Source organism: Eleginops maclovinus, chromosome 15, assembly GCF_036324505.1.
Source record: "Eleginops maclovinus isolate JMC-PN-2008 ecotype Puerto Natales chromosome 15, JC_Emac_rtc_rv5, whole genome shotgun sequence".
Classification (NCBI taxonomy): domain Eukaryota; kingdom Metazoa; phylum Chordata; class Actinopteri; order Perciformes; family Eleginopidae; genus Eleginops; species Eleginops maclovinus.
Window position 1 is genome coordinate 10,547,167 of NC_086363.1, and position 25,876 is coordinate 10,573,042.

Below are 25,876 nucleotides of genomic sequence, written 5' to 3' on the forward strand. Positions count from 1 at the left end.
CTGTAATATTTATGGGGGAGGGAGTAACCTGATTTCTGGTTTAACTTTTTTACCCTTCACTCGACTCCAATCTTAAGTTGCAGCACACACATTTTACTCCGACGTGATTCCCTGACCATCACACTTAAGTGTCAGCTCTAGCTTTGTGTAAACTTTGCCCCCCTCCTCCTCCTCCTCCTCCTCCTCCTCCTCCTCCTCCTCCTCCTCCTCCTCCTCCTCCTCACAGGAACAGGATACGGCACCTGAAGCCACAGATAGTGCGTAGAGCAGGCACATCAGTGATATATAGAGCCGTGTTGCTCTGACATTGGCCACATAGGTGTGAAGTCAGTGCGAGTAAAAGTCATAGCAGAACAAGTGTGAGAAAATAGGAGTGAGCATGTACAGTAAGTCCGACAGACAATTTGAGAGTTTCACCTCATATTTGCAATTTGGAATAAAGCCCATGAAAGCTCTGAGTGGTGGGTTTCTGAAATGACTAATGGCTCTATGTATTAACTTCTGTGTGGGTGGGAGCTGCATCAGCCTGCTGTTGTTCACCCTTTCAGAGTAAAAGACATGTGGCTACTGAAGACTTGGCGAGGGGGTTTGTCTCGTCTGCATGTGCTGCATAAAGAAATTTCACTATGGTAACCTTAATCAAGCAAGTCCACATCCAAATCAGTCTAAAAATCAGTGTTAAACTTTGTTAGGCCAATCTTTTATCACTTTTTCTTTTCTGCTTCACACATAACCTGTTGTATTACATGTCAATATAGTTTTAATGTTCATTTCAAAATAAATGTGAGCAGCAACATTATGTGGAAATGTCAGTAAATGTGGGCGGTGTATAAAAATTAACACATCACATTGAACATGATAGCTACAACAGTTGGAAAGCCAATTTAATTAATGTGAAAACAACTTCTACTTGGGCTTATTAACTGCTTGTAATAAACTGTTTCAAGTCTCAATGACCACAGTAAATGTAGACAATGACAAGAAACCTGCACACCTGAGGTGCTTACAGTCAGGTTGTTGACACCATAGAATGACAAATGAACTAATGAACCGTCAGTAAGTACTAAAAATAATGACGAGGAATGCCGTGTACATGCGTAGGGCTTAACATTTGTAGTTTCCTTTTTCCTCCTTTGACTCATACCGCCCACTCTCATTGCTGAACAAGACTGGCTTGTTGAAAGTTTGTCATTCTAGTCAAAGAAACAGATTTCCTAGCATCATTAATCATATTTCAAAGAGGAAAAAGGTGACTGTTGTGAAAGCCATATACAGTACGGTATGTCTGGAGGTATAATCTGTGAACGTTCATGATCAGCTATAGAGTACTCACTGCATGGCCATTCCTTATCACCACTTTCTAAATTCATTTCACACCATCTATGAAAGAAAACACAACAAAAAAAACATAAAGTCATTGCCATTTGGATTTATTTAAAAAGTGATGTGAACCTGTCGAAGGGCTAACGTTCGTCTTTTTTCTTACAGCTCAGCAGACAAACTTTTTTCCCCAAAAAATGATGGAAAAAACACATTACAAATACTGTTAACAAAATTAAAATAACATATTGTCGTTATTATGGAATTCATCAACCTGGATATTTCTATTCATTACAACATTTGCCAGCATGCATTTCATTGTTTTCAAAACGTTATGTGAAAACAGGGTCATTTAAAAGTATGTCAAATGATGTCTGAATACATTACAGACTTCAGATGTAGTCAGTCAGGGATTTAAAAAAAAAAATACATTGAAGGAATAATAATTTCATTCTTGCCAAGTGTCCTATAAATTGATCGTTACAGGTCTTGCGTCTGTCTGTTAAATATGAAGCTACAGCCTGCAACTGGTTAGCTTAGCTTAGCTTATAGACTAGAAACAGGGAAACCCCTGGCCTGGAAATGCAGAAAAGTAACACATATTTTCTTCCCAATAATGTCTATTTTTTTCTGTAAGGCATGTCTTTTTTGCCATCTGCTGTGGCCCAGAATACAAGTTTGTCATTTTAAGCTGCAGCTTTGAGGGGTTGAATCTCCTTCTCACAACAGCAAAAAGAAAAAAAACAGGACACTTAACTTGCTCACAAAAGGCAATTACTCAGTACAAGTGTGGTTGCAATGATCATGTTTACGATGATAGGACATGAGTACTGAGTCCCCCAGAAGCCTAAAGGACTGTTGAGATTGGAGGTAGATTTGATTCATGTCAGCCTATTCTTGATGTTTCTTTTTCTTTTTCTTGTCCTTTTTGGATTTTTTCTCTACCACCTCAGGTTCTACACTTTCATCCTCAGTTGGCCCATGTCCATTTTGAAGCTCAGTGTCCTTATGCTGTTTTTTATGCTTCTTCTTTTTGGACGGAGGCAGTTCGTCGGAGTTCTGCTCAACACCGGAGGTGGAGCTACAGTTCTCATTTGCAACTTCTTCGCTTTCTACAAGCTTTCTCTTCTTCTTCTTTTTCCCTGAACGCTCCTGGTCCTCATTGTCCACTGTTATGACAGGAAAGGGGGTACTGTTCTCTTCTACCACTTCTAGATCATCGTCTGACTTTTTGCTCTTCTTCCTCTTCTTCTTTTTCTTTTTGGGTTCTTCTGAGTCGTCGTTGGTGATGAGGATGGGATTGGGTTCCTCAGATTGACTTGAAGCCTCAACGGTCTCCATCGATGGTTCTTCACTCTGGGCCTGTCCACGAGCCTTCTTCAACTGAGCCATTCGCTGAGCAAAGTACTCCTGCATGGTGAGAGTACTTTTCACAGTATTGGTGATGGTCTCAGTATCCAGTTTGAACACAGCAGGAGTCAACGTCTTCTCAGTCTCACCGTGAGAATCACTGCTGTCGCTCTCCTAGACCAAAAACACACATGAGAAGACAGGGTTAGGATTTAATGCAGGATTTAAACAATCAACACAGAAATAGACGGACAATGGTGGACCGAGGAGCTTAAGTGATCGTCAATCATCATGCACAGATTAACCAGACAGATTTTCGTTACTGAAAAGAGCCCAAATAGGATGAGTTAACAATAGGTGTTAAAGGATCATCTTAAAATAAGCATATCTGGACATAATTTTCACACAGTTGTCATTTATCACCATCTTCTTACAACACACAACGTAGCATCCAGCTGTGTCTTTGCACAGTCAGCTCCTTAACTGCCATCTCCACATACAACCACAAAACATACCAGAAGATTGTAAAACTACAGAACATCAAATATAAAGAATATCTCTCTTTTTTTGTGACCAAATTATTATTAAGCAATTGCACATAAAAATACAAAAATACAATATTGAGTGGGAATATGCATCCAAATTTCAATAAAATAGCACAACTTCGTGACGCAAAGAAAAATAATGACCCCCCACCCAACCCACCCAAATCAATCTAACCAAAACAAAACTAACACAGCACAATAACACGTGATAAAGAACGAAAAGGGAAAATGAAAATGAAAACAAAAAAGCAGCCCCATGCACACCTGCCTGTATGCAAAGGGATGCATCCAAAACACAATGGAAATGATATAGACACACACACACAGACACACAACAAACTTCATAAAATGAATGTCACAAGGGGTGATGATAGTTAAGGTTATAAGGTTACCCCAATAAGCCTTTCAAAGATTCAGCTGCTGTCTGCCAAATGGACAGAGGTTTTTCAGTAGCTCCATGAATACGGGCAGTTGACAATTCCAAATATAGCACATCTAAAAAGGTAAGAATCCACTGTCTAATGTTAAGTATCTGTGAGGGTTTCCATCACGTAACAACCATCTTTTTGCGGCCGTGAGCCCAGCTAGGATGATGCGCTTATTTAGTCTAGAAGTATGAAGTCCTGAAAAATCATTCAGAATCAGAACAGGGACAGTCGCTGGTACCGACACAACCACTAGATCTAGAATATCTCTTCTCTGAATTCATTTCACAGGGTTGTGAAATATCTACACATAAAAACAAAAAGTTGACTAATTAAATGTATTCTGTCAACAAATCCCACTTAATTGTATTAGGTAAATTGAAAGCAATACTGTTAAGTTGAACCTAATGTTTTTTATTTAAACTCAATATTATTGTGTTCAACTAACCCTAATACAGTTGTGTGAAATCTGCTGACATTAATAATTAAATATATAATATATGCACATAAGCTACAGTGTAGAAATGCCAATGAAAATCTTAAGTCCCGAGCTTCTCCAACAATGCCACATAGTTATAGAAGACATTAAACACATTCAAAAATAAGTTGCAGAGCCAAAGACACGGCAGCCATCATCACCGGCGCCATCTTTAAACAAGTTAATGGGTTAATTACAGTCAACGTTTCAGCTTTTTCAGTGTACATTCAATTCATTATACTAGACAGTCACACAAGTAATGAGGCATACTTCTAGTAAACGTCTCTCCATCAACACACATTTTCAATTTCATCGGAGACAGTTTTTACCTTGATTATTGAGTGCTTTAGATAAATGTAATCAAAGATACTTCATTTTTTATACGTGTGCACTATAGCTATGGTGTTTCATTTTAGTTGAGACTCAAAAAGCTGTTAATAAAGGCATCACTTCTTTGGCATGCTGCTTGTATTAGATGGTGACACTATTAGACAAGAAATGCAGGGATGTCCTACAAAAAGGAGTAACGGGCCAAACTCATTCACTTGTTTTGAGTAAACTGTCTCCAATCTGGGGGAAATGAGGTATTCCGACACTATTAAACAGGGACTACTTTACAACTATGAGGTACAACGCAGACTACATTTTAACTCTACAGCAGGAACAATTTGTCACCTCACCCCTGCGACCCATTTGTCTTCATTTTCCTAATGGCCTACTCAATGCATAATGATTTGTCCTGAAGAATAGAGGAGCTCCTCCTGAGAGTCGCTCTAAACAATGCTGCCGCTCAGAGTTTTGCCTCAGAGATGCTGAAGTGGACGGCCTTTTCCAAACCCTACAGATTAGAGATGAATTGAATATGCCGTGTTGTGTAGAGTCACCTTATGGTGCGGCCTTTAAGCTTTTACATTCAGATTACATTACTCTGGCCCTTAACACTGATTGAGGTAGACAAGCTAACTGATGGGCTGGTAAAACAATGGGGATGTAGATCGGAACAGTTCTTTTGGGATTTAAATAGACTGAAATGCAGAGTATAGTTAACTACAGTGGTTCTTAACCAGGGCTTTGTGGCCCCCCTCAACGGAGGTGTCCCAGGTGTACCAGATCTTTTTTGCCATTAGGTTGTCAAAATTAGATTTGAACATGTGAAGAAAAAAAAAACATAATAGCGTAAAAATGTCAGCAAATATTTTTCTAGCTCAAAATGGATTACATGGTAGACAACACTCCTTCGACCCGTGCTCTCAATCACAGGCCCCCTAGCTAGCAGCTCACCCTCCTATTCTGTACAGTCGGAGAGTCACTATTTTATGAAGGAAACACTGCCAAAGTGTTGTTGACTCATCACTATCTATCTACTATAAAACGAAAGTAAGGCTGCTTTATCTCAGTAATTGCCTTAACTTTGGTTCAATTTAAGGACAGGACCAAATGTGTCCTTTGTGGCAAGATACTGGCTAATGACAGTGTGGAGGAAACCATTACACCAGCAGGAAACAAAGCACATCATTTGTAAAGATTAGGAATTTTTGGAGAGGAAAAAACTGTCAAAGGAGATCCACTGACAAAGGGTGACAGCGTCATGAAATATGGCTCCGCTTATCTTAGATACAAGTAGAAGTGGACGGCTGTGTGGCTACATTTGCACCAGGTTTCATAGCATTAAACATCTGGATTTGGTTTCTTTAGATTGCCAAACTAGCCACTGGGGACTTCAAACCCTAAAAGCAATTTGTCTTTACCAACTGAAAGGCTCTACAGTACAGTACATATTTCCATGAGGGAATCAGCCATTGTTTTTGGTTTCTAATATATTGATTATTATAGTAGAAATGATTGTCCTGCAAATATACCCTCGGTTCAATACTTTTGAAAGGCTATACATTATGCACGTAAAATCAAGATTTGACCAGATATAAAAATACTTATAATAATTACTCTATTGACTGTATTCTTTCTAAAAAATGAGAGATTAAGAAGCCTCACGGTAATGACGCACACGTTCAAGGCTTAATGACTGGGCAGGTGGCCAGTAAAACGGACCTCAAAGTTTTCCGCCACCTCCACTAGAAAGAACCCCAACTTCTAACAAGGGGGGGGAAGGCCCTTCAGGTGAGGCACTATTAAACAAAACTTTGCAACCTCCTAGAGAAAATCTATACTCCCAGTTACTGCACAATGGCATCCTCTCTGCTTGGGAGAGTGGAGATGGGGCTTAGAGCTGACAGCGCCAAACAACATGTAACAGGGATTTGGGAAGATGGCTGGGGGCCACTTTAGAACTGCCTGTGAAATTACTCTCAAGAGAGGGTGAATGAGCGAGGGGGAAAAAAGAGAGGAGAGTGACTGAGAGAGAAACATCTCCATCAGGGGAAGTGGCTGGAATGTGGTCCGTCCGCACTACCTGGGGATCTCCATTAGACCCTGATCCGACAAGACACACATATGTACAGTGTGATATGAAGCTGCAGATCCAGCCAGCACTACCGACAGCCCTGGAGATTATTGTTTCCGAGTGTCAAGGGCAACATGTTACCAAGAAACAACTCTGCAATGTTGGGGATCTTATTTCCAGGTGTGTGTTTCTTTCTATGGCCTATCACCATCTCGGTGTGAGAGCGAAATCCTATAAAAGTACAGCAGACATGAGAAAACACTTTGATTCAAATAAACGCAGAAACAATCTTAGTTATTGATTTGTTTCCATTTTAAACCCTATATTAAGGAAATGGTTGTTTTTTTTGCATAGTATTATTCATAAAACAACAAGAAGTGACATTTTCTACTAAAGTATGTTGAGTGTATTCATTCATTATGATAAAAAAAAATGGGTAGCAATATACACTACTGAATTCTGTATTGTTGTAGTGAGGGGGAGGTTTGGGAGGGTATACAGTATGTCAGCCACTTGTTTTACTTTTTGAACTGATAAGATGAGGCCCTAAAAACAAAAAATTAACCCTCCAATGAAAAGTGCAGTTAAGGCAAGTAAAATGTTTTTCTACCATAAGTGATGTATTTGTTTACCCTTACATTGCGGATACTTTAAGAGAGATGTAACATACCTCTTACTATTTTAATTATAGATTTCCTTTTGAAGAACAAAGTTTATTTTCTTTTATGGTAAATTTAGTTTAAAAAGTCATCAAATCAACACCTACTGCTAGAGAAAGGACAACACATATTTGTCATTTTCAAACCTTTTTGGCAAAACTACTGAAAAATGGACGAAAGAAAAAGGTAGTCCCAAGCTACAACACAGTGGGGTTGGAGAACACACCTATATCCAGCCGTGTTTACTCCTCCTCCACCTCCTCCTCCCGGGCCCAGAAACCAGGAAAAGGATGCGCTTAGTGCACTGTGTGCAGTTCTGAGATAAGGCTCCTTCGGCAGAGGAGCGGTCTGGCTGGCTATCGGGCCCTTCCTGCTCCCCTCTCTCCCCTGGCGGGGGCTGGGGCTGGGCAGGGAACATAGGGAGGGCCCGCAGAGGGTCCCAGAGAAAGGAGAGGGTGGGAAGACATTCAACAGGCCGCCTCCTTCAAGACACTCCAGTCCTATCTGTCTCTGCTAATGTAGCCGAAGGAAAGCCAACCGTAAGACATGTGCCAAGGTGCCAAAATACTGAGGCCAACATATTCAGGAGAGTCAATCAAGCCAGCAGAGGGATGGTGGAAGAGGTTCACTGGAGTGGAGGGGTAAATTTGCCCAACAAAGTCGGAAGCCACTTTATGTATACTTATTTGAGTATAGAGAATACAATATTCCAGGATCAATATTTTTAGGAATGTCCGTTTTAAGGTCTTCATCCCAACACGCACCTAATAATAATGAGCCTTTGCTTTAAAAAGTCGAATTATTTTCATGTTACCCAACTGGCCGAGGTACATGAAGTATTACTTTGTTGGTTAAATGTTTACAGTAAGTGTAAAGAATCTTGAATAACTAATAAACATCTTCCAAAATCACCCAACCAGTTCAAAACAAGGAGATCATTTTGAATTGGGAATTGCTGGAAGCCCAGAAACCAACAGTGACATGATCTGGTAGGGGTCTAAGACTTAAAAATAATATTGACAAGAAAAATAAACCCAAAATGATGGTAGAAGAGCTTACTTGTATTACATTTATTAAAAAGTTATGTAAACGGATGAATACGTCTTACGGCTTTCTTTAAAATGGTATAAATTCACATTCTGGCTCTCATGTTAATTAGCATTTGACAAAGCTGCAGTTGCCCATTTATTTTCTTAAAGAACTGCCCGTATGCATTATTTGCTGGGGTTTTTTTTCTCCAATAATTTCCAGCCAATATTGGTTGGGTCTGTAATTGCATGAGTGTGCCCTCATTGTCCTGCCACAATAATAAATTTGGCGATACTCAGGGTCTATGGATCAGGCCCTGATTAGCCAGCTGTCTCTCCCCGGTGAGCACACAGGTCCAGCAGCCCATCTTTCATGAGCCTGATGTGGGCGGACAGAAAAACAGGTGGATACCTTCTCTGTAAATAAGTGAACCTGGTTGACCTTTTTTTAAGTAATTTATCTACCTTTAAATGTGATCCTATTATTTAGGTTATTTTTCTGCAGAAATTCTAATTACACAAAGTAACAAAGTTGAAAAACTTTAAAATAATGTACTATAAACATATAAAATGCCACACATGGAAGCTCCCACAAGACAATACTTTTGCTAAAGGCTTTTTCATGTTTGTAATTAAGACAAAAACACAAAAAATGGGGTTTGAAAAATTGCACTTTGTGCCGGACGCAAGAACGTTTATCATAAGTAACAAATGAAGACAACATTATGCATGCAGCATGACTGCCCTGAGCTTGTTTAACATAGCAAACCCTAGCCGACAATACCCCCCCAAGAGCATAGGGTACCCCCACCCCAACCACAGAAGATACAGTGATTATTTTCCCCAGATGTGATTTATTAGATTAAAGAGTCAGTGATTAAACGGTGGTCGGTGGCAGTAAACAGCCGAGAGGGCTGGAAATCTTTGGGCGGTTAGCTTCACCAGGCGGTAATTACCCTGGTCCAATGTATTCTAGCTTAGGCATGTAACTAAGAGACAGACGCCCTCTTTTTCTTTTTTGTCCTGTGCTAATCTGTAAGTGTCAGCGAGCTGGCATGGCTTGGAGGGAGCAGTCCACAGAACTGCCAGGGAGGTAGGTGGTAAATGTGTGTGTTGGTGCAGCAGGGGGTAGAGAGAGGGGGGTTGCTTGGCGGGTCTTGATATTTTCGGCGGTAGAAGCAAAAGGGCCTGTCAACAAACGTGCTCAAGAAAGGGAGAGCTTTTGCTTAAAGCAATTAGATGTTATCTGAGAATGAATAAGAGCTCTTCAGCTCCACAATGAGCTCAGAGCAAGATTGAACTGGCCCATTCAATCTGCGCCAACAACGCAGCCAAAGCGCACGTTTACACCAGCAGCCCCTTTCAAAAGATCATTGCTGAGGTTAACAGACAACTGAGTCAAAAAGAATATCTCTGCTTCAGTGCTGTATTTCTATTTATACAGTCAACTGGAAAATGCAGTGGAACTGCAGTAAGTACAGAATAATCCTGTTAATGCCAGCAGGACAGACGCTTAATCTGTAAAGACTGCAAGTTAACAACAAAACTAATCGATACTGATACTTACATATACACAGCGCCTGACATGTGTAACACCATCTAAGCCAGTCTAAATTTGATTTCTAAATAATCCAACACTGCCTCACTTTGCTGTTCACAGGCCTCAGCAGCAACCTGTAAAACCTGTTCTAGAGTTAAAAGGAACCCCTGTAAAAAGACATTTTGCCTCTGCCCTGTCAGCAAAGTTTCACTGCTCGACTCCGCCCATCGACTCCCTGGCGCCTTGCCGACGCATCTGCCAAACGCTCGAGCCCCCTACCCGCTCCGCCCCTGCCCCATATTCCTTAAGATGCTGGTATCGGGGGAGCCCCCTCTGACGCGCGATCCTTCATGTGGACGATGCGTGGGCAGGAAAGACTTGCAACAGGTGCCACCCGATGAGGCCTGATCCCCGGCCCCTTTGTGCCTGAGCAGGAGTGGGAGTGGGAGAGGCCGCAGGGGTCATGCTGACCCGAGAGCAGGGTGAGCCATACCGACTGTCTGACTGGAAGTCTCAGACGTCAAAACAAGACTTGTACCAAATTATAGTCAACCACTTTTCTTCGCTGAGATTTTTAAGGAGTAAATAACTAATGAGCGGGTCACTGTTATGTCATCGGATCTGCCGACTTTGAAACCTGAATCCTAGATAAAGATTTTACTGTACTGATAAAGAGGTTGTGAGCAGTGAGCAAAATATTTAATTTTGGTAGTTGCTTTGAGCAACAGAACAATTGTCTAATACATAATTAACGGATTTCTTCACAAGATGAAGATCTGGAAGACTTAATAAAAGTGTGATATTGAAATCTAAGTTTATCAAAAAGGTTTTAAAAAAAAAAAAAAAACCTTTACCTGCAAGTAATACAAAACAAAAAAAACTGGAATTTAGTCTTTTTCAAACCCCATCCCCCCAAAAAACAGGAACGTGGAAGCAAATGTAGGTGGAAAAATAAAACTATGGCTTGTTTCCACCTTTCATGTGAGCTGGCGGCTTTAAAAAATGACTAACTTTTGTTGATGTATGAATCGGCGGGGAGTCTATTTATCAGCAGGCCCTCTGCGGTCGCCCGCTCGGGTCCCTCAAGTCACAAGCCGCGTCGCTCCCCTTTGACTGATTAATTAGCCAATCAGAGGACATTTTTCACTGGGCGGCAGAATGGTTTATTTCAGCTAATGCCGGGCTTTCGAGCTGAGGCCCGTTGGAGCCTCGTCGGCTCTTTCGGTCTGCCTGAGTGGCCGGGCAGAGGGGCAAGGGAGATAAATCAAGCCGGGCTGGCCCTCCATGTGGCTCCCCTAACTAAACCCCCTGAGGAGGGCACGGTGGTGGAGAAGGAGGAAGAAGGGGGGGACATAGGACGGCCAGGGGCACTGCTCGCCCGCCGATAAGCACGGGGAGCACAGGGCTGCCAAAGTGCCTTCATTTAGAAGTGGCCGGGGCTTTTTGATATCTCGGCAGAGAGAGCCTGTCGTTTGTCATGCTGTGAGTAATTGTGTTGAGGGGCGCTAGAGGAAGCAGGAGACGGAGGGGGCTCGCGAGCGTGGGATGGGTGATGGATAACAGGGAGCCATGTAGATGGACAGGTGCTCCAACACAACTTGATAACTTTCACTGGTCAGGGAGTGTAAATAATGATTGTACGCCATCATTTTCAGGAGTCTAGATGGTGAGGTGGAATAAGGGCAGTGGGTGAAATGGTGGTCATCTATTTATACTGTGTGTACTGATGATGCTTTGTATTTAACAAATGGTTTTTTTTTTTTTTTTACAGAGGTGGGGGTGATGTAATGGACCTGAATCATATTGAGATGTGTATCTAATGTTTTTACCTTCCTAATTACATAAAGGCAGAATATAAGGAACCCTTCTTAATATAATGCAGTCCAGCCAAACATCACCACCACTACCAATACCTTTATGATCAAATAAAGATCACTTCTTGACTAGTGTCATATGAAGAAGTGAACATGATATGCATTAAAGCAGACCTTACAGCAGGGCAGTATTTCGAAGAACATCACTAGATAGCAACTTCAAGTGAAATGTTACATATGCTTTTAATATTTTATCTTTCATTTGAGATATTTTACCATAACACTTCAAAATACAGCTCTGCTATACACATAATTTGAAGACAGGTGAATCACCAGAATGTATTCCACTTATTGGCTGCCTGTTTACAACCAGTGAATGTGCAGTAGGTTAATAATCTGTCCCCTGTGCTCATTAGTCCTTTCAACACATTGCTGCCTTTAACTAAAAGAGGCATGTGGGACAGCCGAGAGTGTGTGTGCGCCGGTGTGTGTCTGCCTGTCTGCATTTCAGGGAGTGTTGTGAGGCGAGATAAGAGGCGAACAGGAAGCACATCACTGCGTAGGAAGGAAAACCCCAGCAGCGGGGGACTGGTGTTAGGGGGGCTGGAGAGACAACAGTGGGTGGTGGGTGAGGTGCTGGAAGATTCATGAGTGGGAAGAAAGGCCGTTCTGGAGAAGCAGATTCAGATTTGGTCACGTTTCACCTCGTTAGGATGCAGATATGTGATAACGCAACGGGTGGAAACCCCGGCCAATCCAATCCAACATAAACCAAAGTCACTACTTAGGAGTACAACTCTTTAGGGTACTGAGATTCCTGGATGTTTGTAAATGGTTGAGCATAATTTGTGCTGTCACAGTCATGTGGACTACTGTAAGCACAGATCAGGGAGCAGAGGGTCACTGGCAGTGTCACAGACCCTCTCACAGGAGATACTGCACAATGCCTAGAGCTTGATTGGTCCATCACCCTCTTTACCTCTTCGCAGCAACCTCAGATGTTGCTGGGCTTCAACACAAGGCCTCATGGGATGCCATTGTAATTGTGTTCCGTGTTTTCGATATGGTCAATGGTGTCCCTCCTGGCTGAAAAATAACAACCCATAACCAAACGATTAGGGAGAAAATGATAGTGTGTATTGCTTGCATTTCCAATGTTAATCAGCTGGGGAGAAGCAGCCATTGTGATGTTATGGCTCGGCACCTGCGTGGGAATAGAAAAAGCTTTTTCTTTTGCAATTTATGGATTTTAAGATGCCAATTTCTTCAAGCCAAATGCTTGAGATAAACAGAAGAAGCCAGCAAGAGGCTTTTTCTGTGTCTCTGCGTCCAAAAGCTACATTTGTTATTGTCCTTCAGGCTCCGTAAGGGGTCAGCACAACTTGTGACACCCAAAATATTTTAACAAATTATATTTTAGTGAATCATTTCAACTGTAGCTTTGGTATACAGCAAGTTCCATTGGCAGACACTTGTTGAATTTTTTACAATAACTCAACAAAGTTTTTATTAATGTAAGGGAGACCATCCGAGAACACCTTTCAACGTAGTATTAATTGTAATGTAGTACTTTTTACAAGTTAGCCAAAGGAACATACTGTGCCTGAAATGCAACTTGTACCTGTCTGAGCCTCTAAGCTATGTTTCAAAAGCACAAGAGCAGCATATTGCCAAATGGTATAGTGACATTTGAAGTGACCAGCCACCAATGCCAAGAGCGGAAAGACAACTTTTTTTGCAAGCGTCATCACTTCAGATTTCTGCACACCTCACCCCAATTTTGATTTGCCTTTAATAATGCCCGCTGGCGCTCTAACACCCTTATGCCAGCGCTCCAAGACAGAAGTGGAGAAAAGGGGGAGTGCGAAGAGAGAAGTAGGGGGTAAGAGTGCAAATCCCTTAACTGGATTTAGGTGCTTTCGCCGCCATCGGTGGCCTTGTGGCGGTGTTAAAGTGACATGGCTAATCTAGGGCCACAGGCTTCTCAGGAGCTTGGCCTTTTAGAAGCACACGGATCACATGGTACTGCAGCGACTGATAGAGGCGTCAGCACCAATAGTCACCCTTAATTACCGAGGAAGATAAGCTAAAACCACCTGGCCAAAGGGAAGGCATTTCCTCCCCCAGTGCACACTTGACATTGACCGGGGTCGGGCAGGATCACACCACTGCTCTCTCGATTTAGAAAACCACTGCTTCAAAGAAAACACAGTCATTCACACCTTGGATAATAATTATTCTCTGCAGATATTTAGTTACAGGATACAGAAATAAGTTCATTTAACTTATCAACGATCAGGCTTACATTATATATGTACTATACATTTTTTGCTTCATTGTGTGCTACTGAATGTTTCAATGTTGATGACTGTCTTTTTGTTGTTGGTAAATATGTGTAGGTTGCTTAATGACAGTATGAAATCAAAGCCAAACCAAACATTATTTCAGAATTTTCAGGGACTGACAGGATTTATTTTTTGGTTTGCTAAAAAGGAATTTGTCTTTGTTTTCAGGTTAAAACACAATCAAAATAAATCACTCAATAATTATGATGTCTCTTACCTTCTCTATGTCATTGGAAGACCCTCCTCTCTTTCCAAAGATACAGTTAAGGTCAGTTTTACTGCGGGAAGACAGGTCCTTTCCTAAGAGGGGACACAAAACAAACACATTTCTCTAAATTGTAAAACTGTTTACAACCAAGTCAGTTTTTTCTATTTAAGGCATGTAATATTTGAAGATTAAAACATAAGTATGTTTGTGAGTTTGTATCTGTGTGTTGGGGGAGGAGGAAGGCGGGGTGGGGGTCTTTTAAGGAAAGAAAAGGGGAGGTTTGCATAGTCTGCTTCTGGATCCAGGGATAAAACGGCAAAGAAAAATAAACTGACGACAAGGTCTTCAACGCACGCCTCCGGATTCCAATTTTTCAAGCCGGGCCTCAAAGACTCCTTGAGCACACAGTCGTCCGTCTCAAGCCCAGGTCCTGTTCGTACAGCTGCATCCTCTTCCTTCAGCGGGGCTCTGATAACATTTGGTTATTTATTGCTTTTAAACCTCTATCTCCCCGACTCTTGGCTTTGAAAGCCACTGCACATACAGGTCTGAGAAGTAAAACCAAGAAAGTTGAAAAGTAAAATAAAAGACGCGGGGGGGGGGGGGGGCTGTGGTGTTTGTCTTCTAGTGAACTCGGGTCGAATGTAAAATGATGCCCAACGTGACCTTTCTGCTGTTTGGATGAGGAAGTACCTGTCAAAATTCTCAGGCTTTAAAAGGTGAAAGTGCAAATAACAATGTTCTGATAAAAAAGGAGCTTTAAAGTTCAAAAGGTGGCTGAATGCCATCATGCAGGATGAACCATGTGCGCTGCTGTCCTGCAGTGGAAAGTGAACACATGCTGGTTTCCAAGGACACGGTTGAAATGGTAACAACTATCAGTAAAGACAACTAGTCAAACCAGACCAACAGATCACTGAGGCTCTAATCTCGCACAAATCTGACAAATACGAAATGATTAAAAAAGCTAAATAAGATGGTCTCGAGTGATAGTATGATTAGCTTTAGAAACACTGAAGGGCAGGAAAAAAATAACTCGCTTTCTGTGACTCAAAGCACTTTGGCTGGATAATATGTTGTAGTTGCTTTGTTATGTTTACTCAAAACCTCCAATTACAGAATCATACTGGCTGAAATGTGAACATTTGTTTTGATAAAAGCCCCAAGACTGCAATTAAGCCAACAACACAGAAACGGAGAGAGAGCTTGTGGTTTAATTCTGCATCAACCACCCCTGCTGCAGTGACAGGTGATAGATGGAGGTAGCAATTAAAACTGGGTTACTGGTTTATTCTGTGAGCCCGGACCTAAGCAGCGGAGATTTTGGTGCCTTTCCCCACAAACAAAGACCATCAATCCTCAGCGCTGGCAGTGAGGGAAGCAGCCTGAACAGGATATCAATAAAAAAGCAGGAGAGAGAGTAAGGAGGAGGCCTGCGCTGGGACGCAGAATAAGATGTTTGGAAGGTTCCCAGAAGCTTCTTTGGCCGCAACATTTTTTATGCATTAATGTTTTCACAGCTTTCCAATCAAGTTATGCGATAATTGAATACGAAATGACTAGACTAGATGCATTTGAGTTAATAACCAGGACAAGACCAAACGGTGAGATCTCTTACAATAATCGAGTCGGACTGGACATTAAATCAGGATTTTAAAATGGAGCACTTTAGGGCTAACTTTCCGTCTCTCTTTTAATTCTGACTTTTGCTTAAAATGATTATGAAAAACAAATAAATAAAAAGTATTATTATTGTGCCTTTTTTCTTTACAGCTGTGCACATTTCTGCCTTCTAAATAGAACAGGGACAGCCGCTATACGTTTGCTTATGCTGTAAAAGTGCACCAGATTAATGCATCTTCCTTTATAAGTGCCCTCTTTTCTAAACGGATGATGTTTCCACAATAATTAATTCACAAATGACCATTATGATGATTTTGCCATAATCATCCAGAACTGGACGCCCTAGTTGACACATGCACATGCAGAACTATGAGGAAGACCTGACTTTTCAACCTCTCATCTAACAAGCTTAGCAACCGTAAATCCATTACCAAGCCTTAACTTGGCAACAGCTCTCCCGGAGAGGAACGCTAGCGTCAGATCAGTCAGTGGTAGCATGCCAAGAGGCGTGGCCGGTTATATGTTGCCAGGTAACCCTTTTGTTGGCATACGTCTATTTAGACCATAAGCTGGCCCAGGTGAGGCAGGGCACTGAAATGTTATGCCTGTCAGACAACTTAAGGGAGGCGGATCACTCAACTCAAGTTTCCAATCAAGTTATAGACAAACAAGTAGTGCCAGCATCTCTTCTGTTGCACGACAACGGTTGATGCCTTTTTGTTTTTACATAGATACAAGGCAAAGTGGTGTCATGTTGCCAAAGACACGTCTGCTGCTTACAGAGGAACAAATTGTCTCAAGATTGAATTCTGGTTTCCCTGTAGCTGCCTTGTGTGTAACAAACTGTGGCAGAGTCAGGCGCTACCAGCTCTGTAACTTCTCCTGGTGGTGATAATGAAAGCAATCTCCTCAATTGGATTAAAAGTCCTGCAAGGTCAGACTTTATTAGTTGATGACTGGTTGGGGTACAAAACAAGAGGCCCGAGTTCACAGACAACGTAGGTGATGAACAAATGGCTGTCACAGTGGCAATAACACTTGAGCGAGGTATTGTTTTCAGTGCTTTTCTTTTTCTGCTTTAGGGTCAATGAGGCCGTCTTGAGAGGGAGGAGTGAGATGGATACAGCTGGGAGGATACAGAGATCCGAACAGAATTGCAGCGTTTCAATACGTTTGATGGGACTCTCAGGGCAGGGTCAACGTGAAATGCCTTCAAGATACTTTTACACAGCTTTAAAATCAAAAGATTTCATCGAAGAATCCAAAAATCACCATACATTCTGAATTTGACTCTGTGATATGTCCTCATTAAGAATAAGGGAAGTTGTGATTTTATCTATGATGCCAACGGTAGAGAGGGTTTAATAATAGGTATAGCCAGGTTAAAAGCAGGCCGGGTGTTGGCTAACACAGTATTTATAGTGACTGAGGGGATGCGCATGTAGCCTTCGAGTACCCTCATGACTTGTTCAAATGAGACTCGCCCCGTGAGGAAACATTTACACTGTTAAACAGTCACTGGTGGTCAGGATTTAATAAAACAAAATCTCTCAAAAATAAGTCACTAGGAACTTGTGGAATAAGCTTCTCCAAACATGGTATAATGCAAATGTGGTAAATGGTGCCATGATGTAAGATGATCAATGTGAAGTGATATTCAGAGATGGCGTGGGTGCATTCCTTTTCAAATCATCAAGCAGATGCAAAGTCCGAGAATGAAATCCAACTGAAGCAAAGGTGCCTCGGCAAGACTCAGAAAAGTCCGTTATAACGAGATGTATGACTTCAATAATGTATGCATAGGGACAGAGGGCAAAAAGGAGAGCTCCCGATGGAACATTATTATGGTCTGGTGTAAGGTGCATCTGATCCACCGGGGTCTTTTTTTGGCTCCTGACAAATTAAGATTGCATAAACAGGGTGAGAGGGTCTGGAGAAGAGACTTGTGTCATGCCTTATCTAGCAGGGTCATCTAATGGGTCACAAAGCCCCTGGGAGGTGTTGTTTTTAGGGGGCCAGTAAATGGACATGCCAGATGCCCCAAACAGGAAACAGGAAGTTGCTATTGAATGACGTAAAATATAAAAGGCTCTCCCAGGTGAGGCAAAAGTTGAGATATTTTGTTTTCTCATGTATGCTGACCTAAGGATGTACATTTGAACCAAATCACAAAAACGGTTGTGGATTAAGTACTTCAGCATGTGTGAATACTTGATGCTATTGCAATTCTTTCAATCCAAAAGGACTAGTAAAATCAATGTTTTAAACGTTTTTTTATCCTGACAATCATGTTCAAAAAATGGGCTTGTAATCAATCAAATATGCTCTCTGCTCAGACAAAGCAGCCCAGCAGTAAAATATGAACTTGTGTTTATTCATGTTGGTCTCCAATGATCCTGAACATCAAATTCCTCCTCTTGCCTATCAGTGTACTGGCCTTGAACAGCAAATCTTAACTTCCTGACGTGTAAAGGAGTAATGAACGTAGAAGGGAGAGTTATTAATAACCTCCCCTAGCACTGACCGGGCCGAATGACCCAGCACCGGCTGACAGAGCTCTGATCAGCTTCAGAGGTCTGAGCCAAGTGCACAAGGGGCTAGAGAGACTTTCTGTCCATCTGGACTGACTGTATGAAAGGTTGAAAAATAATAATATAGTTGGAGCTCTGAGCCATGTTTATCCCTCTGAAATGCTGCTGCAAAAACTTGTCTGCTGCCAAAAGACAAACCCACCTTTAGTGAACTTCATGTAATGGACCCTCTTTTTGGACGTCTTGGACTTCTCCTCCAAGCTGAATCCTTTCGGCTCCTCTGGTTTTGGAGGTTCTAAAAATAATAAAGAAATACAAATAAATATGTTTATGTGATACCAATTCAAGATGCATCTTTGCATCAACGCTGATAAAGCAGTATTCTAGCAGTGCTTTGTTTCCCAGTACAGTTGTAATGCAGATGTTTCTGTGAGAATGAATCAAAATGTTTTTCCCCTAAATGTTGCAGTGTGGCACCCTCTAATGTCCAACACAGGGATCCAAAAAAGAGAGCCTCTGCATTTGGATTTTGTGTAGTTTGAGACACAGATGTTGGAAAGCTTTGCACTAAATACTACATATTGGTGGAAGGAGAGGTTCCAACAGCTAATAAAAATGTAATCGCATATTCATATGAAAATAAGACATCTTATGGCTAGATCTCAACTATTAGTAGTTATTTTTTTCTTTCTTTTACACAACCCGAGAAACACAAAGTGCTTGAACCCAATGTAGAATAGAATAGAATTACTTTATTGATCCCCATTTAAGAAATGTTAGCTTGTTAGCAACTGAGTGTTAGCATTCATTAATAAAGTGAATGTACTCTTAGCCCTGTTATAGCCAACTCAGCTTGCGCTATTGGCTTCAGTTTGGAGTTTTTCGGCATGAACACCCTGAGGATCTTTATCAGTTTTGCTGCAAGTTGGTGACACAGTGAGGAGTTTTGGACAATACGAGAGAGCACGTCGTCGCTGGACACCTTCCCTGCCGCCGTTGATCGCCATCTGAGACTGAGGGATCGGTACAGTTGCAGTTTGGAGTTGCAGATGTTCAGGTATCGCTTTGGTTTTATTGCTCATTTGAGTGAAAAGGACAAATAGTTTTGACTTTCAACGCTCTCAAGCATCACATCAGGCATGCAACGTGAGGGCTTTTATTTCATCTCATTTGCCGGCTTGTGTGTGTGTGTGTGTGTGTGTGTGTGTGTGTGTGTGTGTGTGTGTGTGTGTGTGTGTGTGTGTGTGTGTGTGTGTGCTGAATGAGTGTGGGCCCAATGAGTTAAGTGTGGAATTGATACAACGGTGATCTGAACTAGTTTGATATTATAATAATTTCCAGTTAAAGTGACTATTAATCCTGACATTATTGAAGGCACATTCTGACTGTATATTTCATGTTGTTTGTTCACAACTATACAGTAAATAATTGAGATCTTTATTTATTAAACTGATTCCAGTGTGAAATTTGGTGATTTCTGACTCAAGATAACACAAAGGGTACATTGGTAAAATATAAGAAGACATTACCTTATGTATTCTTTATTGTAAATTTGATTTATTGAGTTAATGAACTCAGGGCCCTTCCCTGATTAAACTAGGGAATAACTGGGCTACAAATGCAAGAAGGACAATTGTTTTGTGAAGAATAAGAGAGACTGTTTTGAAGTAACACCACCACAACTACATTTGTAACCCATTTGTAGACAGTGCTTTATAAACACTTTACACATCCTAATGTTGATGATGTACTTACCAGCGCTGCTGTTTTGACCATGGTGGTTGTTCAGTTGAGCTAGAAGCTCATTGAAATCATCTTGGTGGGCGATCCACTTATCCTGTGAACACAACATATGTCAACAAAACAACATCAAAAATAACTTGCAGGAGGTAAATGTAGATTCAAAAACGGTATAACTAGGCAACCATATTTTTCAGGTTCAGAGCAACAAGATTAAATATATTGCAGTATTAAGTCCCAACTGTTGAAAGTGCTCACCTCAGAGCTGGCAGGTGGTTCCGAGACCATAGTGGTCGTTTTTAACTTTTACTTTGATATGGTCGGTGGAGCCCTGCTGAGTTCTGCCCAGGCCCTTCACATGAAAGGAGAAGAAATACTGTTTAACACAATTGTTTGTTTACTCATCCATTCACGGCCAGTTTTAAAAGAAATCATCACTATTAATTTAACTACATGGATCCACCTCACCTTGCCCTTTGACCAGCCCATTCGCTCCAGCATCTTCTGGCCGAATTTGGATTCATCTTTTGACCAGGCGCTGTTCCTGGGGTCAATAGACCACTTCTGCTTCCTCCGGGCTGCATAGAGAGCAGCACCAACATTACATAACAGTCAGTCAACAAAATATAACATAAACAAGCATGAAAAGCAACTCACAACGCAGGCTGGCACCGACAAGACCTTTTGCATACACAGAAGTTACTGTGCAGACTCGTGATAAAACTAGTTACCCCAAACGGTCTAATTACCACAGTTATAAATATAGCATACGTGTAGCTATGTTGCACCTGTTTTCATTTAAATACACATAATTCAAAACATTATAGTATGCTGACCCTACCTGGACAATAAATAAGGTTTTGGTGTTTGCATGTAAACACATTGACATCTGTCAGCATTAAGGGACCTGAACAGAAGCCACGTCTACGATGTGAAACAGAGAACAACACGTTTTTTAATGAGAGAGCAGAATAGGTTATGCGAATACATGGTAATTAACGATTATATAGTTAAGTAAACTGAACCGATGACAAGGGACTGTATGGTTACAGGAGAAAACACGTGTTGTCATAGACTGCTTTTTTGGTGCTAATGCTAATGTTAGCAACGCGAAAAGTTGTAACAAGTATAAAATGTAATAATTTCAGAAGACAGCCTCTCAACATCTGGTAGTGGTATGTATTAGCGAACATAACATACGAAAAAACGGAATGTTAAATTGAAATAAAAAGGGGAAATATCCGTCAAAAGGATAGAAGAAATGTACATACGTTCAGCGAGCATGGACATCCTGGGGTCCTCAAACAGCTTGACGAAAGTCGCGCAGGCTTCCCAGAAAATGCCTGAAGATAATACATATGACCACGCTGGTTGTTTGTGGTCAACATATCCTTGTTAAAGGTTTACTGTGTGTCTCATTTCACACGAGTGTAAGTATGTTGTTGGCCTGTTGTTTTTACAATTCATGTTATTGTTATTTTATTACTTTCACTTCAAGTGTTCATCTTAGCCAACAGAGAGCGCCACAGTCACAACATAAAGTATGCGCTGGGTCACTTAGGTTCAGTGAACCCAAAACCACAGCCCAATAATGTTATATATAATATACAGTAGATCATATTAAAAAGAAAAACAATTATTCAAGATTTTTTTTCAAATAATAGTAAAAACTGCAGACTGAAAAAAAAAGAAGAAAAAATAGAGAATTACTGGACATCTTCCAATATGGCTAATGGCAGTATTTGTGATCAGCTAATATGAGCTGATATCAGCCCACTAATGTCTTGGCCAAACTCCTCCTAAAACTAAACTATGATCTCCGCAAACCCAAACAAAGCATTGCCTAATCATTCAGCAACACATCATGCCTAACTGTGTTCCTGCTAAAATATACCTTCAACCAATGTCTTACTGTTTTTCTGATGCATGTGATGCATACGCTTCAGATCTCAGACTTCAAAATGTTGATAGATAGTGGGTGTAAATAGCAGAGAGTTGCTTTAAATTATGGGAATAAAGAAACAGCATAGGATCATTTTCAACTGTCTGAACAATGTTCAACCAGACATTAATTATTTGTGTCCTCAAGCTCTTGCATGCCAACAAGAACAGTTTCACTCTGAAACACGAGCTAGCACACTTCAGGCTTCACTGAATGGATTTCACATGCATATTACATTTCTCTTATCTAACTTGTTATCAACATATTAGACAACATACTGACCCAAAAAAAGAAAAACAAAGTCACAAAAGCTTCAATAGATATAGCACGACCAGAAAGAAGGACAGTCATAGGAGCATCATAAGCTGACAGTGGTCCTAGTAGGATAAATTGGTCAAAATAAAACGTTTAAAAAAACACATTACTTGTTTTGGAATGTGAAATGTTGTTCTTGATCTTTGCAGTTTCTAAGATGTTGTTTGATAATTGCTTTGGTCTTATAGCTGTTGTGTCCTTGTGCTGTTTATGAGTTATACAAGGTTTCTGGGGACATTTATGAGCGCTACTAAAAGGAAAAACTTGGTCTTGATATGAGGCCAGTGTTAACAGTTCTTGTATGCTTAAGGATACATCTGTGGGAATAATATTTAGTTATTCTAAACAGCCCAGGGAGATGTTTGTTTTGCAAAAAGGCTGAATCGGGTCACCTTCAGGAGATGTTTGCATTAAAGTTCGAAGGGTTTACGTACTAAGAAACTTTCTTTCCCATTGGAATAAAAGGAAAATATTCTGGACTAAAAGTGATAATACAAATGCAAAAATCATTAATCTGTTTCATTTCTAATTCCCGATTTCCTCTCATACAGGCTGCCACCAATCTGATCTCGGGGACACCTGTCCTCTCAGGGAAGCAATATTTTTTATCTTGGCATTGCTACCCCAACATGTGAATCATGCTGCATCACTCTAAATAAGTGTGGTTTCCAATTGTAATGAATAAAAAATCAATAAATAATGTTACTTAAATTTAAATTGTTCCTTGCCTACAATATCTTGAGCGAGTATGATTCACTCTAACCATCTTGCTTTTTAATTTCAGAAATTCAGCACTTAAATTACATCTACATGGATTGGTAAAACATTGGGTAAATAAATAGTTCCTTGGAAATAAAGCCTGTAAAATAGTGAGAACTTTCATAAAGTTATAAAATGCAATTCACAGAATATGTTTCAATACTGACTAATTTTATGTATCACAGCACTTTGTCCTTTTTTATTTTCCTTTTTGAACAGGAATTCTCATCTGCTGTTCAAGAATCAGACATCAGTTTGTTTCTATAACAGTCGAGGCTGAGTGGTGTGAAGCTCTAATCTGACCGCAAAGCTGTAGTTACAGTCTCCACCTTAGCCTGGGATTAAGGTGTGGTTGTGTAACTGTATCAGAAGCTTGGCAGGGATTAGTGAGCATTGTCAACCTGACTGTGTGCTTCAAAGGAGCTAATCGGAGTAGTCATGATACTGTGCGGTGTCACTGCAGCCGACCTTGCAATTCCTGTTTATTATTTTTCTTTCAGCTAACCTAGATAGAGTTCTATGTCATTTGCAGCCATTCAATTCTGATCTGATTAAAGACATGCTTTAGTGGGCCATTTAACGGTCAGATAAGGTCATTTAAAAGTATAGCTCAGCAATCATTGATTCATATATCACATTAATGTGACCATGAGTCAGGCTTGATTTACTGATTGATCATATATCAGCCCTGTTCCAGACTACTGGAGAAAAGAATGGGCTGCTAATATGATTTGCAGAAGCATTTCCTATAACAGAATTTCTTTATTATTCCAAAAGGGGATGTGATTTAACAGCAAAAAGCAGAAAAACACATCATATTAAAACATAAAGACAATAAAAACAGAATAGACTGTAAAATGTGCTCCTTGACAAAGTCACCCCTATCTGCCTGTAACTGTGTAGCATTATAACAAATAAGTAAGAAAGAATCCACAAGAGCGTGTTTCCAGTTAGTGTCATACAGTATGCCCTGACGTTTCCATTATGAGGAAGGTGGTGGGGTCTTAGGCTTTATTACCATGGCAACAGGTCTCCATGAGGACTAACAGCTGGGGCAGAAAGTGTTATGGCGTTCCTGGCCCACTGCCCAACAGCTCCCTCCCCCCCGTCCTTCTTCATGTCTCGTCCTTCACTTTCCCCAGGACCGCCGTAAGCTGCTGCTCACAGTGTGAATCTTATTACACGATGACGAACAAAACACTGGAGGCCGAGGCCACCAGGGAAGCCTCCTGATTGGCCGGTGGGGGTCAAGCCTGCAAGGGTTTGTGCACAAACAGACATGTCTTACATAAGAGGTAAGATTCCCTTTCCTAGAAAGAGAAGAAGTAGAACTTTGCAAAGGCATTGCAGCATGCTTCCTTGTTCCAAAACACTTTCCTCCACCAATGAAGAAGCTTTGTCTATGGGGATCACGTTAAGTCATATTCACAGCATGCAAAACAAAATTATATGTAGGAATGTGTTGCCGAGGCAGCAGGTCTATGTGATGCATCACATTAGCAAGTTTCTTTATGTGCTGTAAATCCTGAAAGATATGTTGATTTTCCTGCATCAGCATGCCACTGTCAGTTCTTTAAAACTACATTCAAAGTTAAATGTCAGGAAAAATAATGCAAAACCAGTGCAAATATTTTCAGAGCAATTCCACTTTGCTATCAAGAGCAGAGAGTGGGTAAACAGAAATCTTTCATACAGTATCAGGTCTCAATGAAAAGGAACTTCTGTTGAACATTACCATCACAGTCATTACACCACTTCAATAATCAACATAAAACTAAATGTGCTGTTACGTTGCATTCAAAGGCACCTGTTTGTAATTGTGCCAGTCATTATGACTAAGGTACATTCAAGTCTATTTACAGGAGGTGTTAACAATATTTTGTCTAGCACCGTTGGACATTGTGAAATCATTCCTACTTATAATGATGTGTGAAAAAAGCCTGCATACAGCACCACAGTATGTGATGAGAAAAATATTGTTTTTCATTCCCAACAGAAAAGCCCACCTGCAGTTTTATTGACACACATTCACCGAGCAGAGGATCTATTAAGTGAAGAGAGCTTCTGTAATGTTTGAGTGCTTTTCAGTGGCTCTAAACGGTAAAAAAGGCACCATACTTAACATTTAGTTCAGCTGAATGAAGCAAATCTCTCATGCACTCAGGCAATCTGTGTTCCCTCTGTGCTCTTTTCTCTCGGCAGCACAGCAAAACTGAACAAGGTCACCCTCGGAGCAGCTCCAAATTACTGACACAGAGAAATTGAAGAAAGGCTATCAAGCGGTGAAGGACATGCTGTCCTCAGGGTTACCGTTTATGATCCCATTCGGTGAGGTAATACAGCAGATTCGGTTTAGTGCATTTATTGATGTGCTGAGGAGGGCAGTTTTTTTTATCTGGGTTAGTTTGTTGTGCCTTATGAATAGATGGCTTAAATATGAGTATATGCTTGCCAAATGAATCTTTTGCCATGTACAAAATAATAAATAGGATATTTTAATAGTTGGAAGTTAACATAATGCTATAATTTGAGTATGTGTTACTGCTAATATGTGACTAATTTAAATAACTATAACATCTGAAGGTAGATCAAAATACCCCACAATTAACACAATACTAACTATTGATCCACTTCCAGTACTAAAAGATGTAATTGACTTACATTTGTACACTCCAAGAAGAAACAACATTCCAAAAACATTGTTATTTGTCTTGGTCACACCATATTACATCATTTAAATCTGCAAATGTCATACTATCTGGCGCAACAGCACTGTCGATCACGGGTGCACCTGCAAAGACTGACTCATAACAAGAATTTCCGATTGAGCTGCTTTAAGAGAAACACGAATAA

At 40.7% G+C, this 25,876-nt stretch overlaps 1 protein-coding gene across 2 annotated transcripts; it reads right to left on the reverse strand.

The window, feature by feature from the left end:
• Positions 1-1,409: 1,409 nt before the first annotated feature.
• pinx1 (PIN2 (TERF1) interacting telomerase inhibitor 1) lies at positions 1,410-21,400 on the reverse strand. 2 transcript variants are annotated; one of them, XM_063902538.1, is made up of 7 exons: positions 21,279-21,400; positions 20,476-20,585; positions 20,273-20,359; positions 20,023-20,110; positions 18,470-18,562; positions 14,123-14,205; positions 1,410-2,844 (listed from the first exon to the last, which is right to left on the reverse strand). In XM_063902538.1, exons 1-7 carry the CDS (start codon positions 21,295-21,297, stop codon positions 2,212-2,214), a joined length of 1,113 nt encoding a protein of 370 aa, XP_063758608.1. In that variant the 5' UTR covers positions 21,298-21,400; the 3' UTR covers positions 1,410-2,211. The 2 variants fall into 2 exon arrangements, with proteins under 2 accessions (XP_063758608.1, XP_063758607.1); XM_063902537.1 differs by having other exon boundaries at positions 20,023-20,104; positions 20,266-20,359; positions 21,279-21,368.
• Between the last annotated feature and the right edge of the window lie 4,476 nt (positions 21,401-25,876).

What these genes read in the sequence shown, in the direction of transcription:
- pinx1 (XM_063902538.1), bottom strand. An exon ending in TGGGCTGGTCAAAGGGCAAG is followed by an intron (nt 20,360 to 20,475) that starts GTGAGGTGGATC and finishes TTTCATGTGAAG; the next exon opens with GGCCTGGGCAGAACTCAGCA. An exon ending in TTACATGAAGTTCACTAAAG is followed by an intron (nt 14,206 to 18,469) that starts GTGGGTTTGTCT and finishes GTCCCCTCTTAG; the next exon opens with GAAAGGACCTGTCTTCCCGC.